Genomic DNA, 25,473 nt, shown 5'->3' on the forward strand with positions numbered 1-25,473 from the left:
AAAAAAATAATAAATTAAATTAAAAACAAAAACTTTAGTTTTTGTTGCAGGACAAAATAATGGTGGATGGCCAGATTTGGCCCATGTGCCACTATTTGCATATGACTGCTTCATAATTCTTTTTAACCTTTGAAAATGTAGAGATACAGTCTATGAGATGGACTTGGAAGTGGGTGTGCAAGTTTGCCAGAGTGACTTTATTCGTTATATTGGTTTAAAAAGAGGTTAGAAAGACTGAGTTTGAAAAAAAATGTACTGAAGTCTCATATAGATAGTGTATTTGTGTCAGCTCATACTGCAATTATAAACTTCCATGAATGCTATATTATTTTGCTTAGTATGGATGGGTTTTGGCTCACAGTGGTGCAGTGGTTGGGGCTGTCGCTTCACAGCAAGAAAGTTCCAGGCCGACCTGGGCCTTTCTGTGCAGAATTTACATGTTCTGAACCCCTGCATGGGCTCTCTCCGGGTACTTCGGCTTCCTCCCACAGTCCAAAGACATGCAGCTTAGGTTGACTGGTGACTCTAAAATTTTGAGTCTAAATTGTCTGTAGGAGTGAGTGTGAGTGTGTGTGGTTGTTTGGCTACATGTCAGCCCTGTGATAGACTGGTGACCTGTCCAGGGTGTATCCCGAATCTCGCCCAATGTCAGCTGGGATAGGTTCCAGCCCCCCCGCTACCCTAAGCGGTGCAGATAATGGATGTTTGGGTTTTGAATGAATGCCCATCATCATTGCCTGCGCTATACAAGGTGAGCAGCAGAGGGCGAAGGGCACTTCCGGAAACAGAACGGGCGTAACGTCCAATCACGCAAGACTTCAATTTTAAATGAGAGCCGACGGTTCTTTCTTCCTGTTACTGGGAATCACAACAGCAACAAAAGAGTTTTCAGGTGCTCAGGACTCTTTTGCAGCTAGTCGGTTGATTTTGAGCTTCAGCGGCCTCTCGCCGACAGCTGTTTGATGGGAACCCAGGAGGGAGAGAGAGGTAAGGTGGCCGAGATTCTCTGCTCCAGTCGGGGGAAAGCTAATAACGACACGTAACGCTAACTCAGCTAACGTCAGGTTATTGTTGGGTTCCTGCTGTCATGAAGCTTGACATCGCCTGTACGTGCATATATTTTACAGATAATATTAACTTAACGATTGGTGCTAGCAGTTTAATGTATTCTGATAATATTCTAGTTAAGAAACAGACCGAATTAGTTAGTAATGTCAGCTAGCGACTTTAGGGTTAACTAACACTAGCTTTACTGTAAAGCATAAAACTTAAGCATAAGCATAAACTTTATTGCCAAATACTATCAAAAATACAAGGAACTGACTCCAGCCCAATGACCCCCGATGTGCACAACACTATAAAAACGGGATAAAATGAAAAGCATAAGTAAAATTAAAGCAAAGACAAAAATGAAGCAAAAAGTACACGCATACATACATATACGTTAAAAGAGCTACTGTAGCTAAAGCACATCTGTAAGTTAACGGTGGCAGCTAACTTTTGACAAGAGTTTGCTGGTTGATTAGTCAGCTCAAATTCAGAGGCACCGGTATTATTTGTTATAAACTGTGCGTGTGTGCTCCAACCCGTTAACGTGTAACGGTAGCTATAGTAAAAAAGTATTTGGTGAGTGTGTGTGACTTTAACCTTCTTTTCTACAGACTGGATAGATGTGGCAAATGATCTACTCAGCAAGTGTCACATAAACCTGCGGCTGAGGAAGCTCACGGACTGTGATGCAAATGTTTTCGTTGCTTTGTATGAGAATATCTTGGGGGAGAAAGTTCCAGGTAAAACAAATGTCAACACAATTTAATCACAATATGTCAAATGTCCTCCTGTTCCAGCCTCACAGGAGTGAAGATTTGCATTTTGTTTTCTTGTCTAATGCAATGAGCAATGCTATGATAGCATCTGATATTCATGGACCCCTCCGTTACTCAGTTAAATCATCAAATAATCATCAGGGTAACCAATGATGATTGGCTATTGTCCCTTATATCTACAAACTGGGCTTAAAGTTGTGACCTTAAAAGTGTTAACAAGGACATTTCAAGTCTAATCAGAAGCATTGAAGGTTAACAAGCTGCTAGTGTAAAGCATGATCTGAGTGTGCTTATTATGTTGGGAATGCTTTGTAAGACCATGAACCATGCCATCGCGAGACTGGTAATGTTACTGAGCTCTTGTCTGCATTATTAAGAACTAGATGTAGCAGAAAGTGACAGCCCAAAGTGTTCAAGGAAGTTTGTGTGAACGTGTGTTTCTTTCAGTTTGGCACTGCTGACGGTGTGAATGTCACTGTTTTTGTGGGTTACACTTGTGTCTGTTTAGATTATATTGCAGCAGCATGCAGTCAAGAGGATGACATCCATAACGTTCAGTCTGTGATAGATTCACTGTCCCTGGATTACCTTCAGATCAGCCTCTCACACATCACAGGTATTGGAAAAACACAACACAACACAACAACACCTAATCCTAATGTCTGTCTAAAAGTTTAAATGTGTATGTTTAAGAGGGCAACAACTATGCTGCTACATACATGCATAACTTCGACTGTGATTGACAAAAATTCACCAACAGGTCACTATATTATGTTTCCTGAAATGGTATGCAGAAACATGCAAAAATATAATCTTATTTTTTCTTCAGCAATAAAATGTATGAATACTGTGTAAAATGCTGAGGATAGCTGTGTGATTGCAGGAGAAAATGTTGTCAGAGGGGACAAAGAGTCTATCAAGAATCTCCTGGAAATCTTTGATGGCCTCCTTGAATATCTTAATGAGGAGATAAGCGAGGAGTCACAGAATGATGGTAGGCAAACTCATCTATCACTGTCCCCTCCACAGTTGAACAGATAATACACAATTTTAGCTTTTAACAAAGACATTTATGCAGATGTAAAGTAGATGTGTGTTTTTACATGCAAAGGCTGGTTTGTTGGTCTTGTCATTAAATGGCTTTGCAGACCAGTGTTCAGAGGGAAATAAGAAGGTTGCACTTCTGTATCTAGTAGTTTCTTAATTTGGCTGAGTTTACTGTTTTGGCTCAGTTTTCTGTGCTTTGGCTCTGAGTCTTTGAGGTTTACTTTTAAATATTTTTCAAAAGGGAACAGTAATTATCAGCATTGCATCACTGGTTATTTTGTCACTCAGTTTGTTGAACCAGTTTGTTCCTCTTTAAAATTCCATGGAAGCTATTACTTGTTGTAGTTGCTTCTGTTTTTTTGTAGTTTCTCTTCTTTCTCACACTGTGGGTCATTTATTCTACATCTGTTTTACAGAGGAAGTGAGTGACCATCTCAGTGAGGAAGCGCATGGTGAAACCAAGGGCCCAGCAAATTGTGATGCCACAGAGCAGAAGGAGAACAAACTTGATGGAACATCATTGTCTTCCAATGGAGAGTAAGAGCTTCTCCTAGATGCACTGCATGTCCTCCACAAACATGAGGAATCAACACTATATCATGTTCATAAGATCAGTTCAGATTTGTCATGAGGGGTTTCTATATTTAAATCAAGGTGATATTTTAGGTGCTGACCTTTTCATTGCTATGGGAATTTGACCTAACTGCCCACAGATTAAGATGTTTATCAGTGTGGGCAATACTGTGACTGTTCTCCTTCACTTTTCTGTTGATAAAGGCGTATAGTGCTTCTCACAGCTCTTGCGTCTGGTTGTCGTAAACATGCCACTGTTGTGGCTCCTAGAAACGTAAAATCCAGAGTTTCCTGTGCAGCAGAGAATTTGTGTTTGGAAGGCCATGCCAGACAGCAGGTGCCACAGACAGTAAAAGGTCATATAAGAACTTTGTCTGTGTGTCTGTTAGTTGAAATCACTTTCACACTCAGTCTGAATGACATCCTAATATTTTTGCTTTAACTCCATACATAATGCATATAGAATTGCACAGTAACATCCACATAAGGTCTACGACAACAAGCATGATCTGGATCCAAGTATTATTCCAGATCTGCTGATCCAGAATGCTCAAATGTATAGGGCTCACAAAAAACTTGCTACAGTGAGACAACAAATAAAGCTGCCGACTTGCAGCCAAGATGAAATTCTAGCTGAAACTCTGCTTATTCAGTAGGGTGTCAACAGATCTGACGTATTGTCAAACGTTACTGAGCTACATCATGAGGAAAAGCACTATTACTGAAATATTGTTTTTCTTGGAAAACCTTCTTAATAATAATGATATCAGTGTGATTCCAATCACGCCCGTTGCATCAATCAATGCAACGGGCAGGTTTTCATGGTCAAGAAATCCTGTTATGAGGGTCAAACTATCATGGTAATATTCTTTTTGGGTGTAATTACGGGGACAGGAGGACAAGGTTTGCGTTCTCTGGGTGCTGGCTAGTCTTGTATATTATTATTTTGTAAGGTAGTACACACAAGTCTTAACTTGTGTCAGAGTAAGTTAATACTAACGGCCTTATACATTTATATATGTACAGGATATCTTTTCTAAATTCTCCATGTCTTTTTTTTTATTTTATTTTTTTTCTATCGTTTTTAAAACTAATATTTAAATGAACCCAAGAGGAGTTGCTGCCTGGTAGAGTAAGTTTAAAAACTCCCAAAGTAAACAAAGAAACACTACCAGCCCTCCTGTTTGTGTTGCGTTCCTCCAGAAACAATGTTGACAGTCAGGTTTGTTTCACATGACTCTGTAACTCGGCTTTAGTGTTTATCCAGGCAGGATGTCTTGTTGACATATTAGCCGGTTATGGTAACTTCTTAGCACCAGTGTAAATCATAGTGTTTAAAGGATACCTGTAAAACATTTGAGCTCATACAAACATATCTCTGCCTCTGGTTACTTTCTTAAGATTATTTGTTTGGGTGCAGGTTGTAGCAGTAGGAGGTGATTATTCACGCTTTTAAATTATAAAATGATCTGTCAATAATTATCTTTTGGAGATAGTGAAAGCAGTTTATATTTAAATAGCTTTTGTATTGAGTTGGTATTGTAACAGAAGAACCACTGTTGGACTGAGTTGAGAGCGAGGAATGCTGTGAGGATTTCAGCAATATTAATAATAAACATAATAATAACAGCAATGTGCTGTCTGTACAAGGAAGACTTCATGACTTAACACTGACATGACTCCCTCTTAACCAAGGCTGAGATCTGGTAAGCAAACAAAATTTTAACACAGAAGACAGATTATCTTGTTTGTGTTTGGTGCTGTAGCTGTCAGAATTCACTACGGCTTTACTACAATTGTATGCAGCAGCTCGACACTCGGATCAACAAATACACACATAATTAGTGATTTGGGTTTTTACACTGACTGCCTTTCCTGATGCAACTCTCTCAGTTTTATCAGTTTTTATGGGACCGCCGCTAATAGTACACTAGCTTGAGAAACCCTGATGGCAGGAGTGTGGTGCAACCTGTGCCAACCGCGTGGCAGGCGAGAACACCGCCGCTCGACCATCGACGCACCACAAAAGCTTAAAACATACAAATGGACTCAGTTTCATGATTTCAGTACAGTTTATCAAATTACCCGATGTACAACCCCAAATCAGAAGCAGTTGGGACAGTATATAAAATCAAAATTACATCCGAAAATAGTGATGTCTAAATCATCCTTGTCCTGTATTACATTAAAAACAGTACAGCAGTACAACAGATACTCACTTCAGTTCTGATGCCTGAAACACATTGCAAAAAAAGTCGAGGGCGGTTGCATTTTAGGGCCAGTAATGAAGTAAAACAATGAAATGATGATTCCATCTGAAACAGGTGATGCCAACAGGTGACTGCAATCGTGATTTGGTACAACAGTGGCATCCAGGAAAGGCCGAGCCCTTTAGGAGCAAAGATAGGCCGAGGATCTCCAGTTTGCCAACATACAGTGTATGTGAGAAAATTATTGAAATGTTTAAAAATAATGTTCCTCAAAGAAAACTAGGAAGGGATTTGGATATGTCACCCTCTGTGGTGCATAACATAATTATAAAATTCTAGCAATCTGGAGGGATTTCAGTGTGTAAGCCTAAACTGGATGCCCGTGCGCTCCAATCCCTCAGACGGTGCTGAATCAAGAATCCTCACTCTTCTATAAGCGATATAACCACATGGGCTCAGGATTACTGTGGCACAGCCGTGTCAGACACTACAATGCGTAGTTACAACCATAAATGCTGCTTGAAATGAACAACGAATAAAACTGATGAGGTATCATCAAATGCGATGCTTTGTCATGGCAAATAATGTGCTGCTGTGTTGTTTTGAATGTAATACAGGACACATAACTTACAATTCACTCACTATTTTTAGCTTTAGATTTGATTTTACAGACTCTTCCAACCTTTTCTGAGTTGGGGTTGTACTTGTGTGAACCTGTGGGAAATCAAATGATGTATTTATCATTCAGGTCTGCTGTCCTGTCGAGTAAACATTCCCTCCAGTCTTTGAATGCTGAGGAAATGGGATCAGTTAGCGAGCTGGGAGTCTCTGCACGCACCTTTACAGAAAAACAAGAAGGTGAGACACAGACACACACACAGTGTGAGTTGAAAAGGTTCTTTTTGCGTCTGTTTGAAACAGTTTTAAACCTTGAGGTGACATTAGTAGTTTCATGCACTAATTAAAGCTCTTAGTCTGGTTGTCATAGTTTAAAACCAACCTGTTATGTGGTTTTAACTGCCAACACAAACAATTTAGCATCAGTGTGTGTTAGACAAGGAATATTCTTGTCTGTATACACCAGAATAATGAGTTGTGTGTGCTTTGTCACATGATGTTGCATTCACTAATGATTATTGATTCATTCTTTATTATTGATTTCATTAATTTTTTTTAACTTAAATATAATAAACCTCCATGATTAATTTATCCTTTTGCAAGGACCGGCTTCCCCTCCCCAAGCCTCAGATGCAGTCACCGCCTCTGATCGTCTGGATGTTCCACCGACCGAGCCACTGTATTCAGCCATCGCTCTGCAGCCACCCAACCAGAGCAGTGCTCCTCAGAGCCCTGGCACAGACGCACACGCACCCAGTCGGTCACCCACCGGCCTCAGCTACGGGCACACAGAGAAGGAAGCTGTTCCTGTCAGTATGGAGGTAGCCATATAACACAGTATGATGAGTGCCAGTTATTTGCATGCTGTTTGAAAGGACATGCAAACTTTATCTTCCCAGAGTTCTAGATGCAATGGCAAATGTTAATACATTCCCAGCAATTCCCTGTCTTCCACACAGGTACACACCTCCCATTTTAGTGATTCTAAGACAATACATGAAGGATGGGCACATGCTGACTCAGCCTGACTCATTCAAAATGGCTCCTTCAATAACAAAACTCATGTATCTGACATTTACTTTTAAGTATTGCACCACCGTTCACTTAACAGACCTTTGAAGGGGCATTTCAAGTAACAGTTATCAAAGTGTGAATGAATGTCTCATGAGACATTCATTCACACCGCACTGCTGTGCTGTTGATAGTAAGAACTAGAGTTGGTTCAGTTGTAGCTGACATACAGCACACTACATGTATTTTGTTTATTGAGCAATTCCTTTTTACATTTACCTCACAAACTAGATTTAACTGTTGATACATTTGTATAAGTCCAGAGTGGATTGTTAGAACAAAGTGATACAGTCTGTCTGTTGGGAAAGATTATCACCTCCGCTGACACACTATCACATTGCCTTAAATGGATATACATGTATGTGAAATTATATTTTAGCCAGGGGTTATTAAAGTGCAGTGTCATTATTTAGGAACACTTTACAACAAGTTTACTTTCTCAGCTGTCTTTGATGGTTTATTGTTTCTTTTATGGATAGTTTTTAGAAAATCTGCCTGTAGCCACTGTTAATAGCCTCTGCTCAAATTCACAGTGACTGCTTTCGCTCTCACTTTCTAACTGTGCTTCTCACATAGACCTCCATACCAGCTGCTGAGACCTTTGTTACCAACGGGCAACAGTCTCCTGCTCTTTGTCAGTCTCCTGGTGAGTTAAAACACATGGAGCTCCATTCTCAATCAGACCTACTGTAAATGTCGGGTGCTTTAACTGTGTGATTTCTTTAACCCTGCATAACATATTGTGGATTTACAAAGTGATTCTAAGTGAAAATCCCCCAGCAGAACACGTGGTCACTTAGATCTTGTCCTGTTCTTGGCTCAATTTCCAGCTGTGAGTGAGAAGTCTTCAGCCAACCAGCAAAGAGTAAGGACAGGAGCGAAAGGGGAGATACAACAGGTAGGAGAGCAACAAGTACTGACTTGTACCAGTTTTACAGTAACTCCATGGCTCCTTAGTGTTTAAGTGCAAATTTGCTGTTTTTCCCCTAATCTCAGCCAACTAATGGGGGTCCCAGGAGGGTTTTATACCGCACCCAACCAGATGTGCTCTTCCTCACCTTGCAGGATGAGATGGAACTCTTCACCACTTCTCCAACAGACAGTGAAGACGAAGAGCAAAATGAGGAGGATCTGAGATGTACACATAGGCTACAGGACAGAAGGATGGGTCACAGACATAGGACAGGTGTCAGGTAAGAGAGGCAGAGCTACAGAGATCAGCAGGAGGCTATAGAATATCCTCAGCGAATTTGATGAGGGGACAGTGTTGTAATGGTAGCTTGTGTATCTCTGCTGCATTGCCTGCCCAAGCATTAGCAGGTTGGAGGAGGGTTTTGAGGATCCGCTATCCTACCGCAGACAGAGGAACAGGAAAGCTGAAGAGGAGCTGCATGACATATCTGAAAATCTGTCCCATCGACTTGAGGAACTTGATCAGGTGTGTGTATTTTTGCATTTGGTCACACCACGTTAAGGACTTTACAACCATGAGAAGATGTACTACATGTACCTATGATATTTTTGTATTTGTGCATTATCCCTTTAATGCATGCACCTTTCATAGTTTGTGTAATTCCTGTAGATGCTTAAACGGGTTTTGGGTGAAAGTGAAGAGCCCATTGAGGTCAGAGAAGAGGACAAGAGGTCCCACCACAGCGACAGCATCATGGAGTGTCGCAAGACATCTGGACAACACATGGGTACGAACACATTATCGCTGAGATATAGTAAATATATTCTTTTTATGCAGAGTAAAACAAATTGCAGCCCTTGTTAGCCCAAGTTTTGTTTGTTTTGGCTCATTAACTGCAAAAGCACACAAGTTTTATTATTCATTTTTAACACGTAGCCACTGATCATTAGTTTCACAATTGCATGATTCGACTTGCAGGGATTTGTAGTTAAATAGCTAAAACATAAAAACCACATGTAGGGTCCTTTTTCAAAAAAGAAATAAAGTAGGTAAATGTGTAATAGGTAAATATATAACTCTTTAAGATCTCATGCAATTCAATGACTGTCACTTGTCAATGACATGAACTGTAACATTAGTTTCAGGGACGGCTGATGCTGAGCACACCCATCGGACGCGCTCCTTATCCCCCTCTCCTCCACGTGCCCGTCGCTCCCTTCAGGGACAGGTAGAAGATGCTGTGGCAGACACCTTGAACCTGGACGATGGGAGACAGACAGACCTTGCAGCTTCTGATCATTGGAGACGAGGAGAGCAACGTCACAGGCAGTCTCACAGAAAACGCGGCAAGGTATTAATAGTCATTTGTGTTGTAATGTGGTTCACAAATCAGTATATTAACATGTACTGGCTTATGTCACTTAAGTCTTATTTCAGCTACAGTATGTTGAAGGGATTCCACATTTTAAGCACAAGAAGATAATTTGTATATTTGCTTCATTTTCAGTTTCAACTACAGATAAAGAATAAGTAATGTTCATATTAGAGTTTGCTGCTGTCCATGGCTCTGTCATGTCATATGACAGAAAATGAAATTACTCTCTCTCTCTCTCTCTTCCAGTATCTGGAGAATGAGACCTACAAGGAGGAGTTGAGAAGATATGAAGACAAAAAACGGGCAGATCTTGACAAAGCACGTCTCAAAGCTCAGGAAGCTGTAAGTCATTAGTACTGTATGAAGTCTAGTAGAGTATAAGCCCTTCCCCTGTCCACCTTTAGGACATTAAAGCAGTGATTTCTCTTTTCCTGACTAATTCAATACCTTATTTCAAAAACTTGTTTTTTCAACCATGCTATGAGTTTTATGACTTTCAGATGGAATATGTGCTGTATGTTTACTAGTTCTGTCTGTTCAGCTTGTCCATGGCTGCTAGGTTTTGTTTCCCTCCTGACATTTACACTTAAAGATCGCATTTAGAAGAATTTACTGCAATACAATATACAAGCAGAACATGCAACACTTTCTAATTAGAGTATGCTGCACTAATACAATCAGTGCGAATAAGCATATTGGTTTGATAAATTGCAAAGTTTAAATGTGTTTACAGAGACATCTATTTTGTCATAGTACAGTAAATACTGTAGGAAGCATTCAAAAACATGGCATTTAAACAATCAGTTTTAGGAAGCATTTAATCAATATTGAATTTTAACTGTAAAAATATAGTGTTTGTTGATGTGTTCTACTCGAAACTGGAGAACATTTCCCTAATCAACCAAATGCCAATGTAACCCCCAAGACTTTCTTGGTATAAAATGGCAAAAGCAAAATATTAACTCCTGTGTAAATGTGTGAGTGCTTGTGACAGTTTAACAGTGTATGTGCCTTTGTGTGTGTGAAGGAGCGACAGTATAGAGAGGCCATACTAAGTGATGTCTCCCAAGCCCCCCGACTGTCCCCAGCTAAAAAAAGGACCCAGCACAGGTTGCAGCTTAAACAAACAACACCAGGACGGAGACGACATGAGGCCCCCAGAAGAGCTCAATCAAGTAAGTTAAGACTTCTATATTTAACACATGAAATTTGTAGTAGAGTTCCATTTTCTTATATTGAAACACGTCCTACTTTCATGCGTGAACATACCAATATATAGGCATATACAAGTACTGTTTTACTCTAATTGTGTTCCCTATTAGTAAAATTAGTCTGGTCCAAAGCTCCAACCCCACTCTACCCATACTTTACACTTAATTGTCTGTCATCATCAAGCATCTCGATCTACATAAGGATGGTCCGCTGTAGGGCGCATCTGAAACTATGTTCTTTCCCAGAGTCAGATTTATGTAAGTCAGTCATATCTAAGAGTTGGTAGTGTTCCTCAGGTGTCTAATGGGTCACCAGAGTCTGAGACTGGTGATTCAGAAACACTTGTCTTGTTGGCATTTACAGAGACGTTGTCCTCGGGCTGAAATTTCTTCTTGGGTGCTGTGTGTGCCTTATGTATACTTAAATGTCTAGCTTCAGGCTGGCTGGCCCACTTGCGTTGATAATCACAGAAATAACAACTCTGGTAGACTATGAAGTAAGGACCACAAGTGCGTTTGCTACAGCGACACTTTCTGTCGCACATCGGGCAGTTCTTCATCAGCTGCAGGATGGCCTCCTCATCAACAATGTATTGCAAAGTTGGTCTGTAATGGGTCAGAGAAGATAGTGGAGAAATGATAAGACACATGGGTTATGAAGCATGGCTAGAGATGTAAACAAAACTGAGTTGTTACTAGGGTTGCAGTGGTAAAAGATTATCGCGGTAGGATAACAGTTTTGATTCAGCTGGACTTCAGAGCTAGATTGACCCTAAAGAATAAACATGATAAAGCATTTAACATGTTATATAACTAAAGCGTGTTAGTTTGCATGTTGGCACCAGCAGTAGGGGAAGTATTATCATTAATAGCCTGTCACCCATTGATGTAAAAGCAGGATTTGTCTGTAGTTGGTTGAGGTGGAGCTCTGCTGAACTAGCTTGCATCAAACTACTGATTATTTTCGTTACAGATTAATCAGCTGATTATTTTCATCATTAAATCGACTGACTGGTTTGTAAAACTTATAACAGTAGTGAGAAATGCTGTTACAGTGCTCTGAAAGATTGTCAAAATAGTTGTCAAGTTTATTGTAGGTGCACGACACAGCAGCCAAACAGATCCTGTCTGTACTTTTGCCACACACACACTTTTGTGAGCCGGGACAGTTTGTGTGCGTTTCTGGGGTCAGATTGGAATCGGTGTGAGTCTTGTTGTACATCAGAGGTTAGTGAATGAACAGACAAGGTGGAAAGTTATTTCAATAGCGCATTTATATGCTCGCGTTTATCGTTTGGGATTAAAGCAATAAATGGGACACATACTTTGATTTGCACAGAGAGATGGTGTTTGTTTTTGAGATGTCCACAGTAATACTGTGCTACTGGTTTACATTTCTTTTTTGGTGGATGGAGTTTGGTGATATGAGCCTCTGTTCTCTTTGCTGTTTGTCCGCTGCATGTGATACCCATTGCGGAGTCTGACGGGCAGGTGGGGAAGAAAGGTGCGCACACATTGCATTTTTTAAATTCAATACCGGTAATAAGCAAATGTGCATGGTATGATAACAGTCAATTTTCATACCATGGTATACAACCCTAGTTGTTACTGTGGATCATATATCACAGACACAGCAGCGGGACAGGGGTGTAACCTACACAACTGTAAATGACTGGAGTATAATGAAGTTTTGAATGAATGTACTATCTGCCTTTTTCTAAACTAGTGGAACAGGATCGAAGTTGCTTGCTGACTTACTTCTCTCCATCCCTGGTCAAAGGACATGTCTCAGGTGGCGTTACTTGAATGCCTGTGGATCAGTATCAGCATATACAATAAAAAGGATATTTAGAATACTAGAACATTCAGGAAAAGTACTTTTTAAACAAAGTTTTAAAAACAAAAACATGACTTTAGATACTTGATGGACAAACTATTTCTAAGGTTCCATGAGAAGTATACCAAAAGAAAATGGAATTGTTTATAGTAGAGCAAAATACCACAACTCACCAATGCTTCTGAACTGCCGCTTGGATTCATCCATTACCGGGCAGTTGTCTTGGAACTGCAAAATAGGATGGCAGTGATATAAGATGCCTCAGAACCCAAATTCCTGCACCACATACATAGGGAAAGCTCTTTTAAAAAGCACACAAGCAGAGACAGTTACACAGGTGGAGTAGTGTGAGTAGAGCCTTAAGTTTAGATAAGTTATTAAAGGAAAAGGATGATGTTGTATCTTATTTTCAAAACTTCCCATACCGAGACTAAAATCAACAGTGAATTTTGTGTACTCATCGTAACATCTGTGAATCTAAAACTTGCTTTAGCTTATTTGTCTGTTCCGTAGACCTCGATTGTTGTCCCAAAGTAATTAAAAACAGACCAGTAGGCCACAGCGCTGCATGGGGTGACATGTTTCTTTCTCACAAAAAATGTGAGTCCCACCTCTTCTCAAAAAAGAAAGGGCGCCAACAAATAAGAATGACCATCATTTTTTTTACAGTCTCTGAAGTAAGAGAATCAACTGTACAAGCATGTGATCTCTGCCAGTCATAATGTCGACTTTGGATTACAGTTCTTTGAGAAACTGTCATAGTCTACAGTGAGCGTGAATACATCTGATGCACAAGAGGAAAGATGGATTTGATGGATTCATAGAACCATTCTTGTATAAGCCAGAGTATTCACAAGAGGAAATCAGAGACTTACTGTGAGGGCGAGACAAGAGCAACACTAGTGGACACTAACATTGACACTTCAACTAATAACAAGGCATCTAGTATCTCAGACAAACCTACAGGAGACTGGTGGTGTAGCTGTGATCACTGTTCAGCAATGCTAGCTGAGACCAGCTGTAGATGATGCAAGGATGAGACACAAGGGAGACGTTTCATGTGTCACACACCACTGACTTATCGTCACACCTAAGGCCCAGCGTGTTGGGACATTTTCTTTAGGGTGGACAAAGTAAACTGAGGCATGAAATCATGTCCCGGCTAGTGCCGATGGCACGCCGTCTCGTGAGTAAATAATAACTTACCTGTTAAACTGAGATTGCGTCATTACATAAATGCACTGTAGAAACACTAGTTGAGATAAAATATCTCTTTATTCAACCGAAAGGCAATTGTTGAAATTGTAAGCAATAAAGAGAACATAAAACAGTTATGGTTATAATTTGCTTTAGGAATGCACCTAGCATGTGATACAAGTAAGCACCACCTTATAACCACACATATACACTTTACTGCAAAAGAAAACATTTTTCTTACAAAAAGCTTTGTTCTTGTGATATTTGTAAATGGATCAAAGATATAAATCCTACACCACACACAAATTTGAGTATTGAAATATTAAGCCAAAGTCATACATTTTTCAGAAGTGACAAAGAAATTGTAGTAGAGGTTTACTCACGCTGTCAATTGAGAGATTGGCCTCTTCAATTTTCACCTGGATCACTTGTTTAGATTCTGCTACATGCTAGAGAAAATATCATGCAAATAATGTGACAAACAAATACAGCACAGTAAGGAAATACTGCATTGTTATGACAATATTACCTGTTTGTATACTGGATTTATAGCTGGACTTGTGGCAGTATACACCCCTGAAGGGCCAGGCAGGAGGAAACGAGAAAAAGGGCGCCTACCATGTTTAGGGAAACTACTCTCGACTGGACTATTCAAGAGAAATTGAACAACAAGAGGCATCTCCCTGGATTTCATTGGTGGCATGGCCTATCAGAATCAAATGACAGAGTTATGAAAGGATGTCATCCTCACGTTCTTCCTGTAATGTTAATAGTACCTGTAATGACTAGCTTTTGCACACAGACAACTGTAATTGTAAATGCAGTGTAAATCAGTCACATTAGATACACAGCCCCTACATTATATGTGGTCCAAGAAACTGATTTTTTAAAAACTTTATAAACAAAAAAATTAATAAGCATGTCTCCAACTGCTCCTTACATACTGAAATGTAATGCTAACATTACCAAAACGTTTATTCTCAACACAGTGATAATGCACAGTGCGTTACAGGCTGTCACTACTAATACACTCTCACCCGCTGGTATGATACAGATGTTGTCGGCGCACATTCCGGTTCTGCAGATGGTCGTGGGAAAACTGATGGCACAGCACCTCGCTTCAATGCAGTATAATAACCTTTTTGGCCTCCATGATAATCCTCATCTCTGAAGTGGTCACTGCACACACGCAGGTTTTGAGTCTTGGTCATTCGCACTGTAGTAAGTTTGGGGCTAAACCTTGGATTATTTATTGCTTCTAGCCAAAAAAAAAACAGTGCAGGATCCAAAGGGACAGAGTGAAACTTCCGTTGAATACACACTTCTGTGGTCCGCACATTGCCACAACCAGGTACTGAGCACTTCATTTCCTAAATCTAACTCTGATCAAGTTAAACATAAAAAATGACTAGAAACCGAACAAAACTACTGTAAAGAGACACGCATGCGCAGTGCACTATTTCTTTTTCCTGTGATTTAACAAAGCGATGGCCTTTGGAGCTCTATTTTCTTCAAAACTGGCCTCACATTTGTCATGACAAGAAGCATGTCACCCAGTACAGCGGCGTGGCTCACTGGTCTAATAGTTTTGGGACAACAATGGAAGTCTACGGTGCCGACGACTAAGCTAAAGTCTAGATTCACAGACGTTACGGAATACACGAAATTCATTGTTGGTTAGTCTTTGTATGGGATGTTTTGAAAATAGCCACCCCCATCCTTGAAACGTACTTATTTCAAGATAAAAGGGTACAGAAAAACCGGACTTAAGACCGAACTGTAATCGAATCTACGTTGTGTAGCACGGTGTGGCCATGGATAGCACGAGAAGCTATCGGAGTAATATACACAGGTCATGCACATGCGCAGTCGAATCATACGGAAAATCGTGTGCGATATTAAAAGTGATGGCTATTGCTGTTTTAAATCACTCTGTAGTGATATAAGTTTTATGCAGACAGTGTGCCCGTACTTTGTGAGAGGAAGAAAGATGTCACTCTTGAAGTAAATGTGGGCATAATTACAGTGTTGGACAGCTGGACTGTTTAGTGCATTGTTAATGGTTTAATCAGAAAGGGAGCGTAATTAGAGAACGGGAGAAGGTCCCGGTTCCTCTTCGTCCACATTTAGTCAAGTCAGGAATCTTTGTCATTATGCATAGCACAACGAAATTTCTTCCAGCAGCTCTCTGTTTAAAGGCACATTATTTACATAAATAACACAAGAATTGTATGAACAGATAAAATGAAGCTATGTAGGACCTAATCAGGTCAACAGCATATTAGCAGCAGAAGAATGAAGTCCCATTCTAAGGTGTACAAATCTCAGTGTTTAAGAAGAAGTGTGAGCATGTGTGTGCATCTGCAGGAGTCCAGTATTCTATCTGTGTGTGTGTGTGTGTGTGACTGGGGGTTAGGGGGGTGATTGATTTCACAGCTCTGGGGAAGAAGTTGTGTCTCAGGGTGTTTGTTTTAAATCTTTATATGGCAGCACGGTGGTTAGCGCCATTGCCTCACAGCGAGAAGGTTCCGGATTCAGGCCCCACCTGGGACCTGTGTGTGTGTGTGTGTGTGTGTGTGTGTGTGGTGGTCTATGTATTATGCGATGGATTGGCGACCTGTCCAGGGTGTGCCCCGGCCCACCCCGTGACCCTGTTCAGGGACCAAGCAGTAGAAAATGAATGAATGAATGAATGCCTATACCTTCTCCTGGAGTGAAGAGGCACAAACAGACTTGCCTGGGTGGGTGGGGTCTGCAGCAATCTGTCCGGCCCTCCTCTGGATCTGGTCAGTGTATAGTGAGTCCAGGTCCTGAAGAGGACTCACCACCCGGGTCAAGTCCTTTCTGTCCTTGCAGTGCAGTTCCCATACCACACTGTCGCACTGAGACAGAGGATGCTCTCTACTGTCGCTCTGTAGAGGTTTGCGAGCAACTGAGAGGAGAGACCAGTGCGTTTCTGCTTCCTGAGGAAGAAGAACCTTTGCTACTGAAGGAATGGCAGTTTTTCCTCCCCGGGTCAGCCATTGTTTCCCAGAACCAACTGGGTTTGTAGTCCTCTCGTTTACAGGGGAGAGTACAGACTCGTAGATTTTTTTTTTTTTAGACTTTCCACGGGGACGTTCTTTCCATACTTTGAATTATTACAAAACTTCAGCCACTGTTTACACCGCTCAGGATCCTTCACCTGCAAACAGTAATAGCTGATCCCACGTTTCCTCCCTTTGCTGCCTTGCACCCCAGTACCATTGCAGATATAGGTTTTTCATAGCAAACTCTAGTTACATAAATAAAGACGGGAGCAAGTTCTAAAGTCGTACATTTAAAGCTGAGAACTAAAGTGAAACATTTACTTCATATTACGAACACGGGCCCAACCAATCAGACGTGTGGGAACGGCGCAATGCATTCTTGTTGTTGTAGGATCTTACCTTTTTTAGAGCCAAACTATAACATACTTTTACCAAAGAAAACCCTCTTTGGACACAGGCCACCAATTTCAAAAGTAATTGCGCCTTTCGGCCACATAGATGTATTCTTTCTATGAAATGACTTGTTTTTCAGCAGCAAATTTTCTTTGACAAGAAATGAAAGACAGGTGCAGCTGATATTTTTTCCATTTGAAGAAATTGGCATTTTAAGACTGCAAAATCTGATGGATGTATAATATAACACTGCCTCATTGTAGCGTGATTTTTGGCATCTTAAACTGATCACTATATCTTTCCGTCATACTTAGGTTCTGAATGGTCAGTATTTTGTCAGGTTATGTGTTACTGTACCTGTGTTCAGGTTTTACAGCATCATGTGTCCACAGAAGTACTTTTGCTGTTGAAATCACAAATTGTAACATTCCTATGAGGTCAGTTAAAAAAATGTAAAAAAAAATTTAGTTAATTTCTCATTTTCAATTGTATCAGCTACTACAGAAACCATTTTGTACTTTAATCAGTTACCCTAATAAGGAGCCACATATGCAGGACTGCATGATGAATATTTAAAAAAAAAAATCCTTTTCTGTCACACACATTAAATTTTGTGTTTATAAACAAAGGAATGGAGCAATAATATGTTATCAGTGTAATGTAGTTATACTGATGATATCTTGGCTTATGTCCGCTCTCTTTCCAGTGAAGGTGAAGGAGAATGAGCTCCTCCCAGTGCTCCTGGAGGAATTACCCCACCTTCACATTTCCCCTCATGCTCTCGGACGGATGTGGGAGCAGCAGATGCAGCAGGTGGACAGACTCCATGCCCTCACGTCCTCTCATGGCCACCGGCGTCGCAGCAATCTCTCCAGCCAGGTAAAGTGGCCAAGCCCAACAGAAGTGCAGTGAGATGTATCCATTCTCCACTGGTTAAAACGTGGGATGATTAGATGGATAGATGGATGGATGAACTGGAGTCAGAATGCTTTTATTTTAATATACTTGGCAATAAAAATTATGATTTGCTGATTGAATATAAAATCACCTGCCTGTCTTTCAGGTGGAGGAAGCACAGAGGAAACATGACCTGCTGGTGGAGCTTGTCCGCAAAGAACAGGACCACAGCAGGCGTCTGGTGAGCATAAACACAAACATACCCTCAGCAGGTCCATAACAACAGTTACAGTGGTGTGATAACACCTGAAATGGGTTAAAAGCCGTAGACATCAAACAGCGCACACACATGCAGGCAGATTTGACCTGTGTTATGGATATACAGTGTTTGTCATACCAAGTTAACATGTTGATCCTCCAGAGGGACTTCAAAGAGCGAATCCAGCAGCAGAAGTCGACACAGAACAGGCTGAGGGAGCAGAGGCAGCAGATGGCCCGCGCCAAGAAGTACTACGATGACTACCATGTCCAGCACCGTGCTCGCCTGATGAGGGCACGCACCAAGGAGGAGAGGGTGGGTAGTGAAAGCCATTCCTAACTTTGTGCTACACATCTTGAAGTAAAGCGTTTTCTTTTCATCATTTGAATGAAACGTGGTTGCAGTTCTTGTAAAGCAAGCCTGGCAGGTTACCAACCCCAGTGACTCAATATGTAGATAAATGATGCAGAAACTAGATATATAGACCATTTGGTGAGGCAGAGACGTAATTTCATATGCTTTTCAAAATGACTACTTATTCCTCTACATTTACTTTTCAAAGTATAACTTCCAGGCCTTCGTAAGTATGCTTTTTTTTTTTTTAACTGACTTGAAAGTTGCTCTTTGACTGTTTGCAGATATTTTAAAATTTCCAGATTGTTTTTTTTTTTTTTAAATCTAGTGTGCCTTTTTTTTTTTGACCAATGGTTTAAAAAAATGCAATTTTCAGTAATATAAAACAGTAAAGCAAGCAATTACACTTTAGAAGCCGAATGCAATTGTGGAATGTTTTAGTCTTCACATCATCTCTTAAGAAATCCGGGTTTCATTAGGTAAGTTAGGTTCCTGTCCTTTAGAAGACCTTGCACCTACACTTATGTGCTGAAAAGGAATCGAGAGCTGTAGAAGAATAAATATCAAGTAGAATGGCATAACAGACTGTCTGCAGTGTTTATTGCCTGTTTATTTTGCACTGTTTGTTTCTGTTTACTTGCCCCTTGCATGGGGATATGTACATGCACATTGAGAGCCAATGTACCAGAGTCAAATTCCTCGTGTGTCCGACACACCTGGCCAATAAAGCAGATTCTGATTCTGACCATGTGATTATCTGGTATTAGTCTTTTAGGTGACATGACCCGCATGTGGTTTTGTGTGTGTGCAGATGTTTCGACAGCTATTTGAGGAGGGTTTGGAGCTACAGAAAGTCCGGTTGAAAGCACAGAGAGCCTATGCCAGAGAGCAGCAACTCGAACATCAGAGACGACACCAGGACCAGATCGAGTCCATGGAGAACTACTACAAAGACCAAGTAGGACACATACAATGACCTATGTATGGGCCAGGAAGCCACTTTAGTATTGTATTAAAATGCACTTCACAATTTGGTCATTCACCTGTTTTAGTTCATGAGATTATGGGTAAAATTAAATGTCAAAACAATAAATCCCCATAAAGTACCTATCTAAACACACTGATTGTATGTAGACAACTATCAAACTCCACCTGAGCTATGATGTGCTCTCCTTTCAGTTTTCACTACTGGCTGAAAAACTTACACAAGAGCGGCAGGAGCTGCAGGTTCGGAAGAAAGCTCAAGAAAAGGTAAGCTATGAATTTCCTGTCTGAAATAAATATAGGGCATCTGTTTATAGGTGAACTAAACAGACACTTTACTTGGGTGAAGAATTTTCATAACTGCTGTTTGTTTGTAGGCCCTGCTGAAGATGAAGCGAGAGCTGCGTTCCAGGATGGAGCACGAGATTGGTGAACTGCAGAAGATCATCATCCAGAATGATGAGGACGACTACATCCAGGATCTCGAGGTCCAGAGGCTGCGTAACCAGATCCAGATGGCTTCCTTCCAGCACAACACTAGTTATCTGCACTGACCCGAGGAGCTAGACTCAGCTGTTTCTAAGATCCACTCCAATCAAGGCTGGATTTACACCAGAGGAATCGGGTGCACAAGACTATTTCTGCCATGGGTACGACATTCTGATGGCTGTCTCCTCATGCATCTTCCTCCACAGATTTGCACAGGAGGAAATGTACACAGGTCCTAAATGATTAATAATGAACCCAACACATTCAGATAAAATGTAGCTTTTAGCTGATTTAGCTAACTCTTCCTCCCACATCAGCTGCTGTACCTAATGATACCTTGGACCAAAACTCCTGCTTCTGTGGTTTCACTGCTTGATAACTAAGAACTTTTTTTAAATCGACTTCCTCATTGTGCAGCTCTCTTGTGCTGTTATTGTAGCAGTAAAACACTAAAAAGGTTTTGTCTTGCAGAATAGGGACAACTGATGCATAAGATTTAACCTTCCATTTTGTGTGTGTTGTCTTTTAAAGTTTTAACCTTTCTAATGGATTATTTATTTTTTAATTTTAATGTTATTTGATTTTTTGTAATGAACCTAGTGTTGTGCATTTTGATTGCCAGGGGCGATGATAATCAGTCTTCCTTTTCCTCAGCTCCATTGTGATTGTTTTTAGCTCTCAGCCAAACCTTAGATTTTGGACTTAATACCAAGGGCTGCAATGATAGCACAGTATTTACTGGTGATTGTGCACACAATTGCCCAGTCACCACCCATTAAAGGTGTGGGCCTACTCATTTCCTCTGCCTGGACTGTGTCACAGTTTGAGTTATTTGCATAAGATGCAGGTTACTATCGTTAGCATTTTTAGGTTCAAGATCATCTTAAAATACCAGATCAAAGAATATCAAAGACCTATTTATTTCACTGAACACATCCTGTAACAAAACCGTTCCAGCTGTAGCATGTAGGGCATTTTGTGAGAATGATTTAGACCCGTGTGACCTTCGCCTCACGTGACAATGATTGTCATGTTTGCATTAGCAGTGAGACCCCTTCCATCAAACAGAGTGCTCCCTCTATCTCGCTAAGCTGCGTTAACCAGTAACCAATAACCACAAAGTGATTTATTTCTGCTTCAACTGCTATTTGGCACTAGGTGTACAGGGCAGGCAGCGCAACATTTGAAAAATAGTTGCAGAAGGGCACAGGATATCTTTCACAATTCCAAACATGTTGGATTTGTTTTTCAATCAGTTTTCCTGTCCACAGCTTGTCACATGATGTAATGCATTCCCTCCATTGGTTAACACAGCTTAGCAAGGAAAAGGGACCGATTGGTTTGATCAAAGGGACCTCACTGCTAATGCAAACATGGCAGAATCGTCACGTGAGACCGAGATTGCACAGGGATCTAAAAATTTGGCCCACAAAATGATTTGCCATGCAGGCCTAGTAACATCACAAACTGACACAAGGATTGAGAACTGAAATTTAAAATTCAAGAGGCATGAAGACCAAATCTAACTGAAAAGGCTCTGTGCATTATACCTCTACTAGCTAAATACTAGTTTGTAATTAGCTGTAGTTGGGCCTCATGATAAAGTGTTCTCATATATTGGACTACAGTTTAACTCTGCATAAAAATTCACAGTCCTTGTTAAGCTGTTTCTACACAAGGATGAAGGGGAACAATCTTTGCTGTTAAGTCTTGTTTAACTGTTGAGTAGTTTTGTTGCGGCGTCCCCACTCCTGTCCACCAGCTATGATTTATCCGTTTACTGTACCTCTCTGTCTTGCATGCCAATCAGTACCAAGTCTTCTTTGTTGGCGTGGTGTGCATGATCTTAACAGGTTGAATTGAAAGCTGAGGCATCAGGTGGATGAGGGGGAGAAAATACTGAGATGTGTTAACATTCCACAGAAAAGCAGACGAATAACCAGCTGCCTAATGTGCTGGCACAGGTAAAAACAACCCTCAAACCTATTCCTGCATTTGCACGATCCCAGAACAGCCACTGTCCGCTTGGAGCATCATTTCGGATATGACACTCTCTCAACTAGTGTTACTGCTTGGTGACGTTGCTATGTCGGTTTGTCCATGTGCTGCATCTTTCCCATTGACTTGGACATCACCATCATCTTTGTCATCACCAGCTAGGTTAGTCCACCGACGGCGATAATGACAGAAGCAGCATGACTGGTTAACAATGAGCTTTAGTCCTTTTACACTTTTTCTAACTTTACATCGCCTGTTGCATTCCCAGCATGACTTGAACAGCTGGAAGATACACTCTTCGTCAACGATGAACTCCGACGAGCTGATGGAATCAGAAAAGATGCACAATCATCAGGACAGGCTCTTGTTTCAGTATGTTCTCTAAACAGAGTAGGGCTGCACGATTATGGTAAGAATGATCATGATTACACAAACTACATTATTAGTATACACACAAGCATACCTTCCCAAGTCCACCAGGTACTGTCCGTCTCCCACACTTAATGTCGTGATGAATTCTTCCTCGTCATCTTGAATATCTGTGTGGATCCATTTTAAACAGGAACCAGTTATTTCTTTTTCTGCAAAGAGTTTACTTAGGATTGTCTTTGCTAAGGTAAGGGTGTCTCACCTCTGTTTTCTTTATTTTCTAGTTGACTAGTCATCCTCTCATCTTGACCTTGTGATCTTTGACAACTGGCATCCTTTCTCCCTGGCTCCTTTAAAAAGAGACAAGGAACAGCAACCTGTCACCATACAGCTTAGTGGAAACACAATCGCATTTATATAGCACATTTCTTACACCAAGAGTGACAAAATGCAATGAAGACAAATCTTGATATAATAAGTCAAAGATAATCAAAGTTAGCTGAAAAATAACCAAAGTTGAGAAAGTGCAACATCCACAGCAGAAATGTTGAATGTGATCATCAACAAAACTTGGGGAGAGAGCGCGCTTTCAAAAAGTTTGCACAAATCTTTAGTCCATGTATCATGCAAGGACAAAAACATCTGCAATATGTTGACTATATGTACAGCTGTGGGTGAAACTCACTGCAAAAAGCTTCCATCTGCCAATTTCTTTTGTTGTCATTAAAAAGTCCAGTTACATGTTGGGCTTAAACCAGCTAGTAGCAGCATTTCAGTATAATACAGATAGAAATGAACTGTTTTGTTTTGCAGCAGCTCAAAGTGACTTAGTTTACAAATCTGCTGTGTATTGTTAAAATTCAAATGAAACTGCAGCGTGCAACGGGTTTCAGCTAGAAGCGTCTATGTTTAATCGGTCATCAACCTTAACGTGGTACATGCACACAAGAGACAGGTCAACCACACAGGCAGCTACAAATGATTTCTTAATTCTTAACTACAGTACATGTATTATGTATACATATTGTTCATATGTTATACTGTACATATACACTCACTGGCCACTTTTAGGTACAACTGTGCAATTCAGTGCAACAGTTCTGCCTTAAACAGCTGTGATTATGAAGCGCAAAATGTTTCCGTTTTTGGTGAAATTGGCAAATCTATAAATTCAATTATATGTTTATTATTGAGGTCATAGTTAAAGGTGGTGTTGTACTGGACTACATTATATTCAGAGGTGTTCCTAATATTCTGAACCTCTCGTGTGTAGTTGGGGAGAACAAAAATATAGACCCCCTCTGAATACAATGCTGCCTTTAACTATGACCTCAATAATAAACCTATAATTGAATTTATACATTTATGACAAACATTGAGCTTCATAAACACAGATGTTTGGAAGTGTTGCATTGAATTGCATACTCTTGTGCAGGTGTATCTAATGAAGTGCCTGGTATGTGCTATAAGAGGGGCCCGGACGCCGCTCCTGTATATCCACCTAGCCGATCTGTGCTCCCTAGCCTACAAAATGGATAAACTCCTCCTCGTCAACCGGACTAACTATGTCTTCTCACACTCTGCTGCTTTATGGCACAACAGTCGTTGGTCTCATCAGTCACTGTCTGGTTTGTCTCAGCAAGCAAACAGGGCAGGAACAGACTCCAGCAGACAGTCAGGACTGCAGAAAGAATCATCGGTGCTAACCCACCCCCCATGGAGGACCTGTACACCTCATGAATCAAAAGGAGGGCAGAGAAGATTTCTGCAGACCCCTCACCCCCCAGACACAACTGTTTAAACTCCTCCCCTTTGGACGGTGCTACAGGTCACTGTGCACCAAGACAACTAGATGTAATGATTCATACCTCTACTACAAATATCAGAAAATGGCTGTAATGAGTTGACTGTTTTACCGCTACATGACAGATTAGTCAATCACATTTACCTTTCCATTCTCAGATGACTGGAGAGAAGGAGCAGCACACATTTCCCGATGCGTTTCTTTTGTTGAACTTGTGATCAGGTATTCATTAGGCACACTTGCACTAAAATGGACACAGACGGGAGTAAGTACATGAATATCAGTTCATCTTACCCACATACATACAGGCTGGTTTTCTGTTATTTTTGTACCAATAAAGATGAACATGTTTTGCCTTTATTCCTCATAATGACTGCTGTAAAGTAAAATAAAAGCTATAACCATATGGCCTATATCAATTACAGACAGTAATGTTAACATCTGATGGTACTACAGTCACTGTAAAAGAAAAACAACAAAGTAAACCCTCCTTCAGTTCCATGTTTTTATTTATCAGGATCTTCAAGAAAAAACTGTGTGGACCTCAGCAACTTTAAATATAAAATCACAACATATCTCAATATGTAGTGAACTTACTCTCAATAATTGTGGAAGTAGGCAGGGTGACTTTTATTTTCCCACCTGGTTTCTGAATGTTGGTTTACTTTTGGGAAATAGTGAGCACATATTGAAATCTGTTGTGTTTTTTGTTGTTGCCAGAGGTTATTTTTGTTTATAAAAGTTGGCGAGGTCCACAAATTGTGGAGACCCTGATAAATAATAATATAGAACTGAAGAAGGGTGTACCTCCTGGTTAAATGAAGATTAATTTACAATAAAACATTTAAAAATCATGATAGAAGGGGGTTTTCTACATCATGGCAACACTGGAGTTGTGATTAGAACTAATCTGTAAATGATAAGTAAACAAATGAACCATTAAAGCCTCTAAAACGAGAGGTCTTATCAGAATGTGGCACTAAAAATAAAACAAATATACACACAGATTATCACTCACC

The 25,473-nt window shown here is 40.5% G+C and overlaps 1 protein-coding gene across 1 annotated transcript; it reads left to right on the plus strand.

Moving 5' to 3' along the window:
• Positions 1 to 770: 770 nt before the first annotated feature.
• On the plus strand, positions 771 to 21,097 carry LOC109971999 (centrosomal protein of 95 kDa). Its single transcript, XM_020620579.1, has 21 exons — positions 771 to 987; positions 1,662 to 1,790; positions 2,335 to 2,442; positions 2,710 to 2,820; positions 3,290 to 3,410; positions 6,405 to 6,514; positions 6,878 to 7,095; positions 7,922 to 7,991; positions 8,176 to 8,243; positions 8,342 to 8,538; positions 8,657 to 8,783; positions 8,928 to 9,045; positions 9,398 to 9,609; positions 9,880 to 9,975; positions 10,661 to 10,808; positions 18,007 to 18,179; positions 18,364 to 18,438; positions 18,619 to 18,771; positions 19,622 to 19,768; positions 19,990 to 20,061; positions 20,172 to 21,097. The coding sequence occupies exons 1-21, from the start codon at positions 963 to 965 to the stop codon at positions 20,346 to 20,348; spliced, it is 2,655 nt and encodes an 884-aa protein (XP_020476235.1). The 5' UTR covers positions 771 to 962; the 3' UTR covers positions 20,349 to 21,097.
• Positions 21,098 to 25,473: the final 4,376 nt, after the last annotated feature.

This window comes from Monopterus albus, unplaced genomic scaffold, assembly GCF_001952655.1.
Source record: "Monopterus albus unplaced genomic scaffold, M_albus_1.0 scaffold242.1, whole genome shotgun sequence".
Lineage (NCBI taxonomy): Eukaryota > Metazoa > Chordata > Actinopteri > Synbranchiformes > Synbranchidae > Monopterus > Monopterus albus.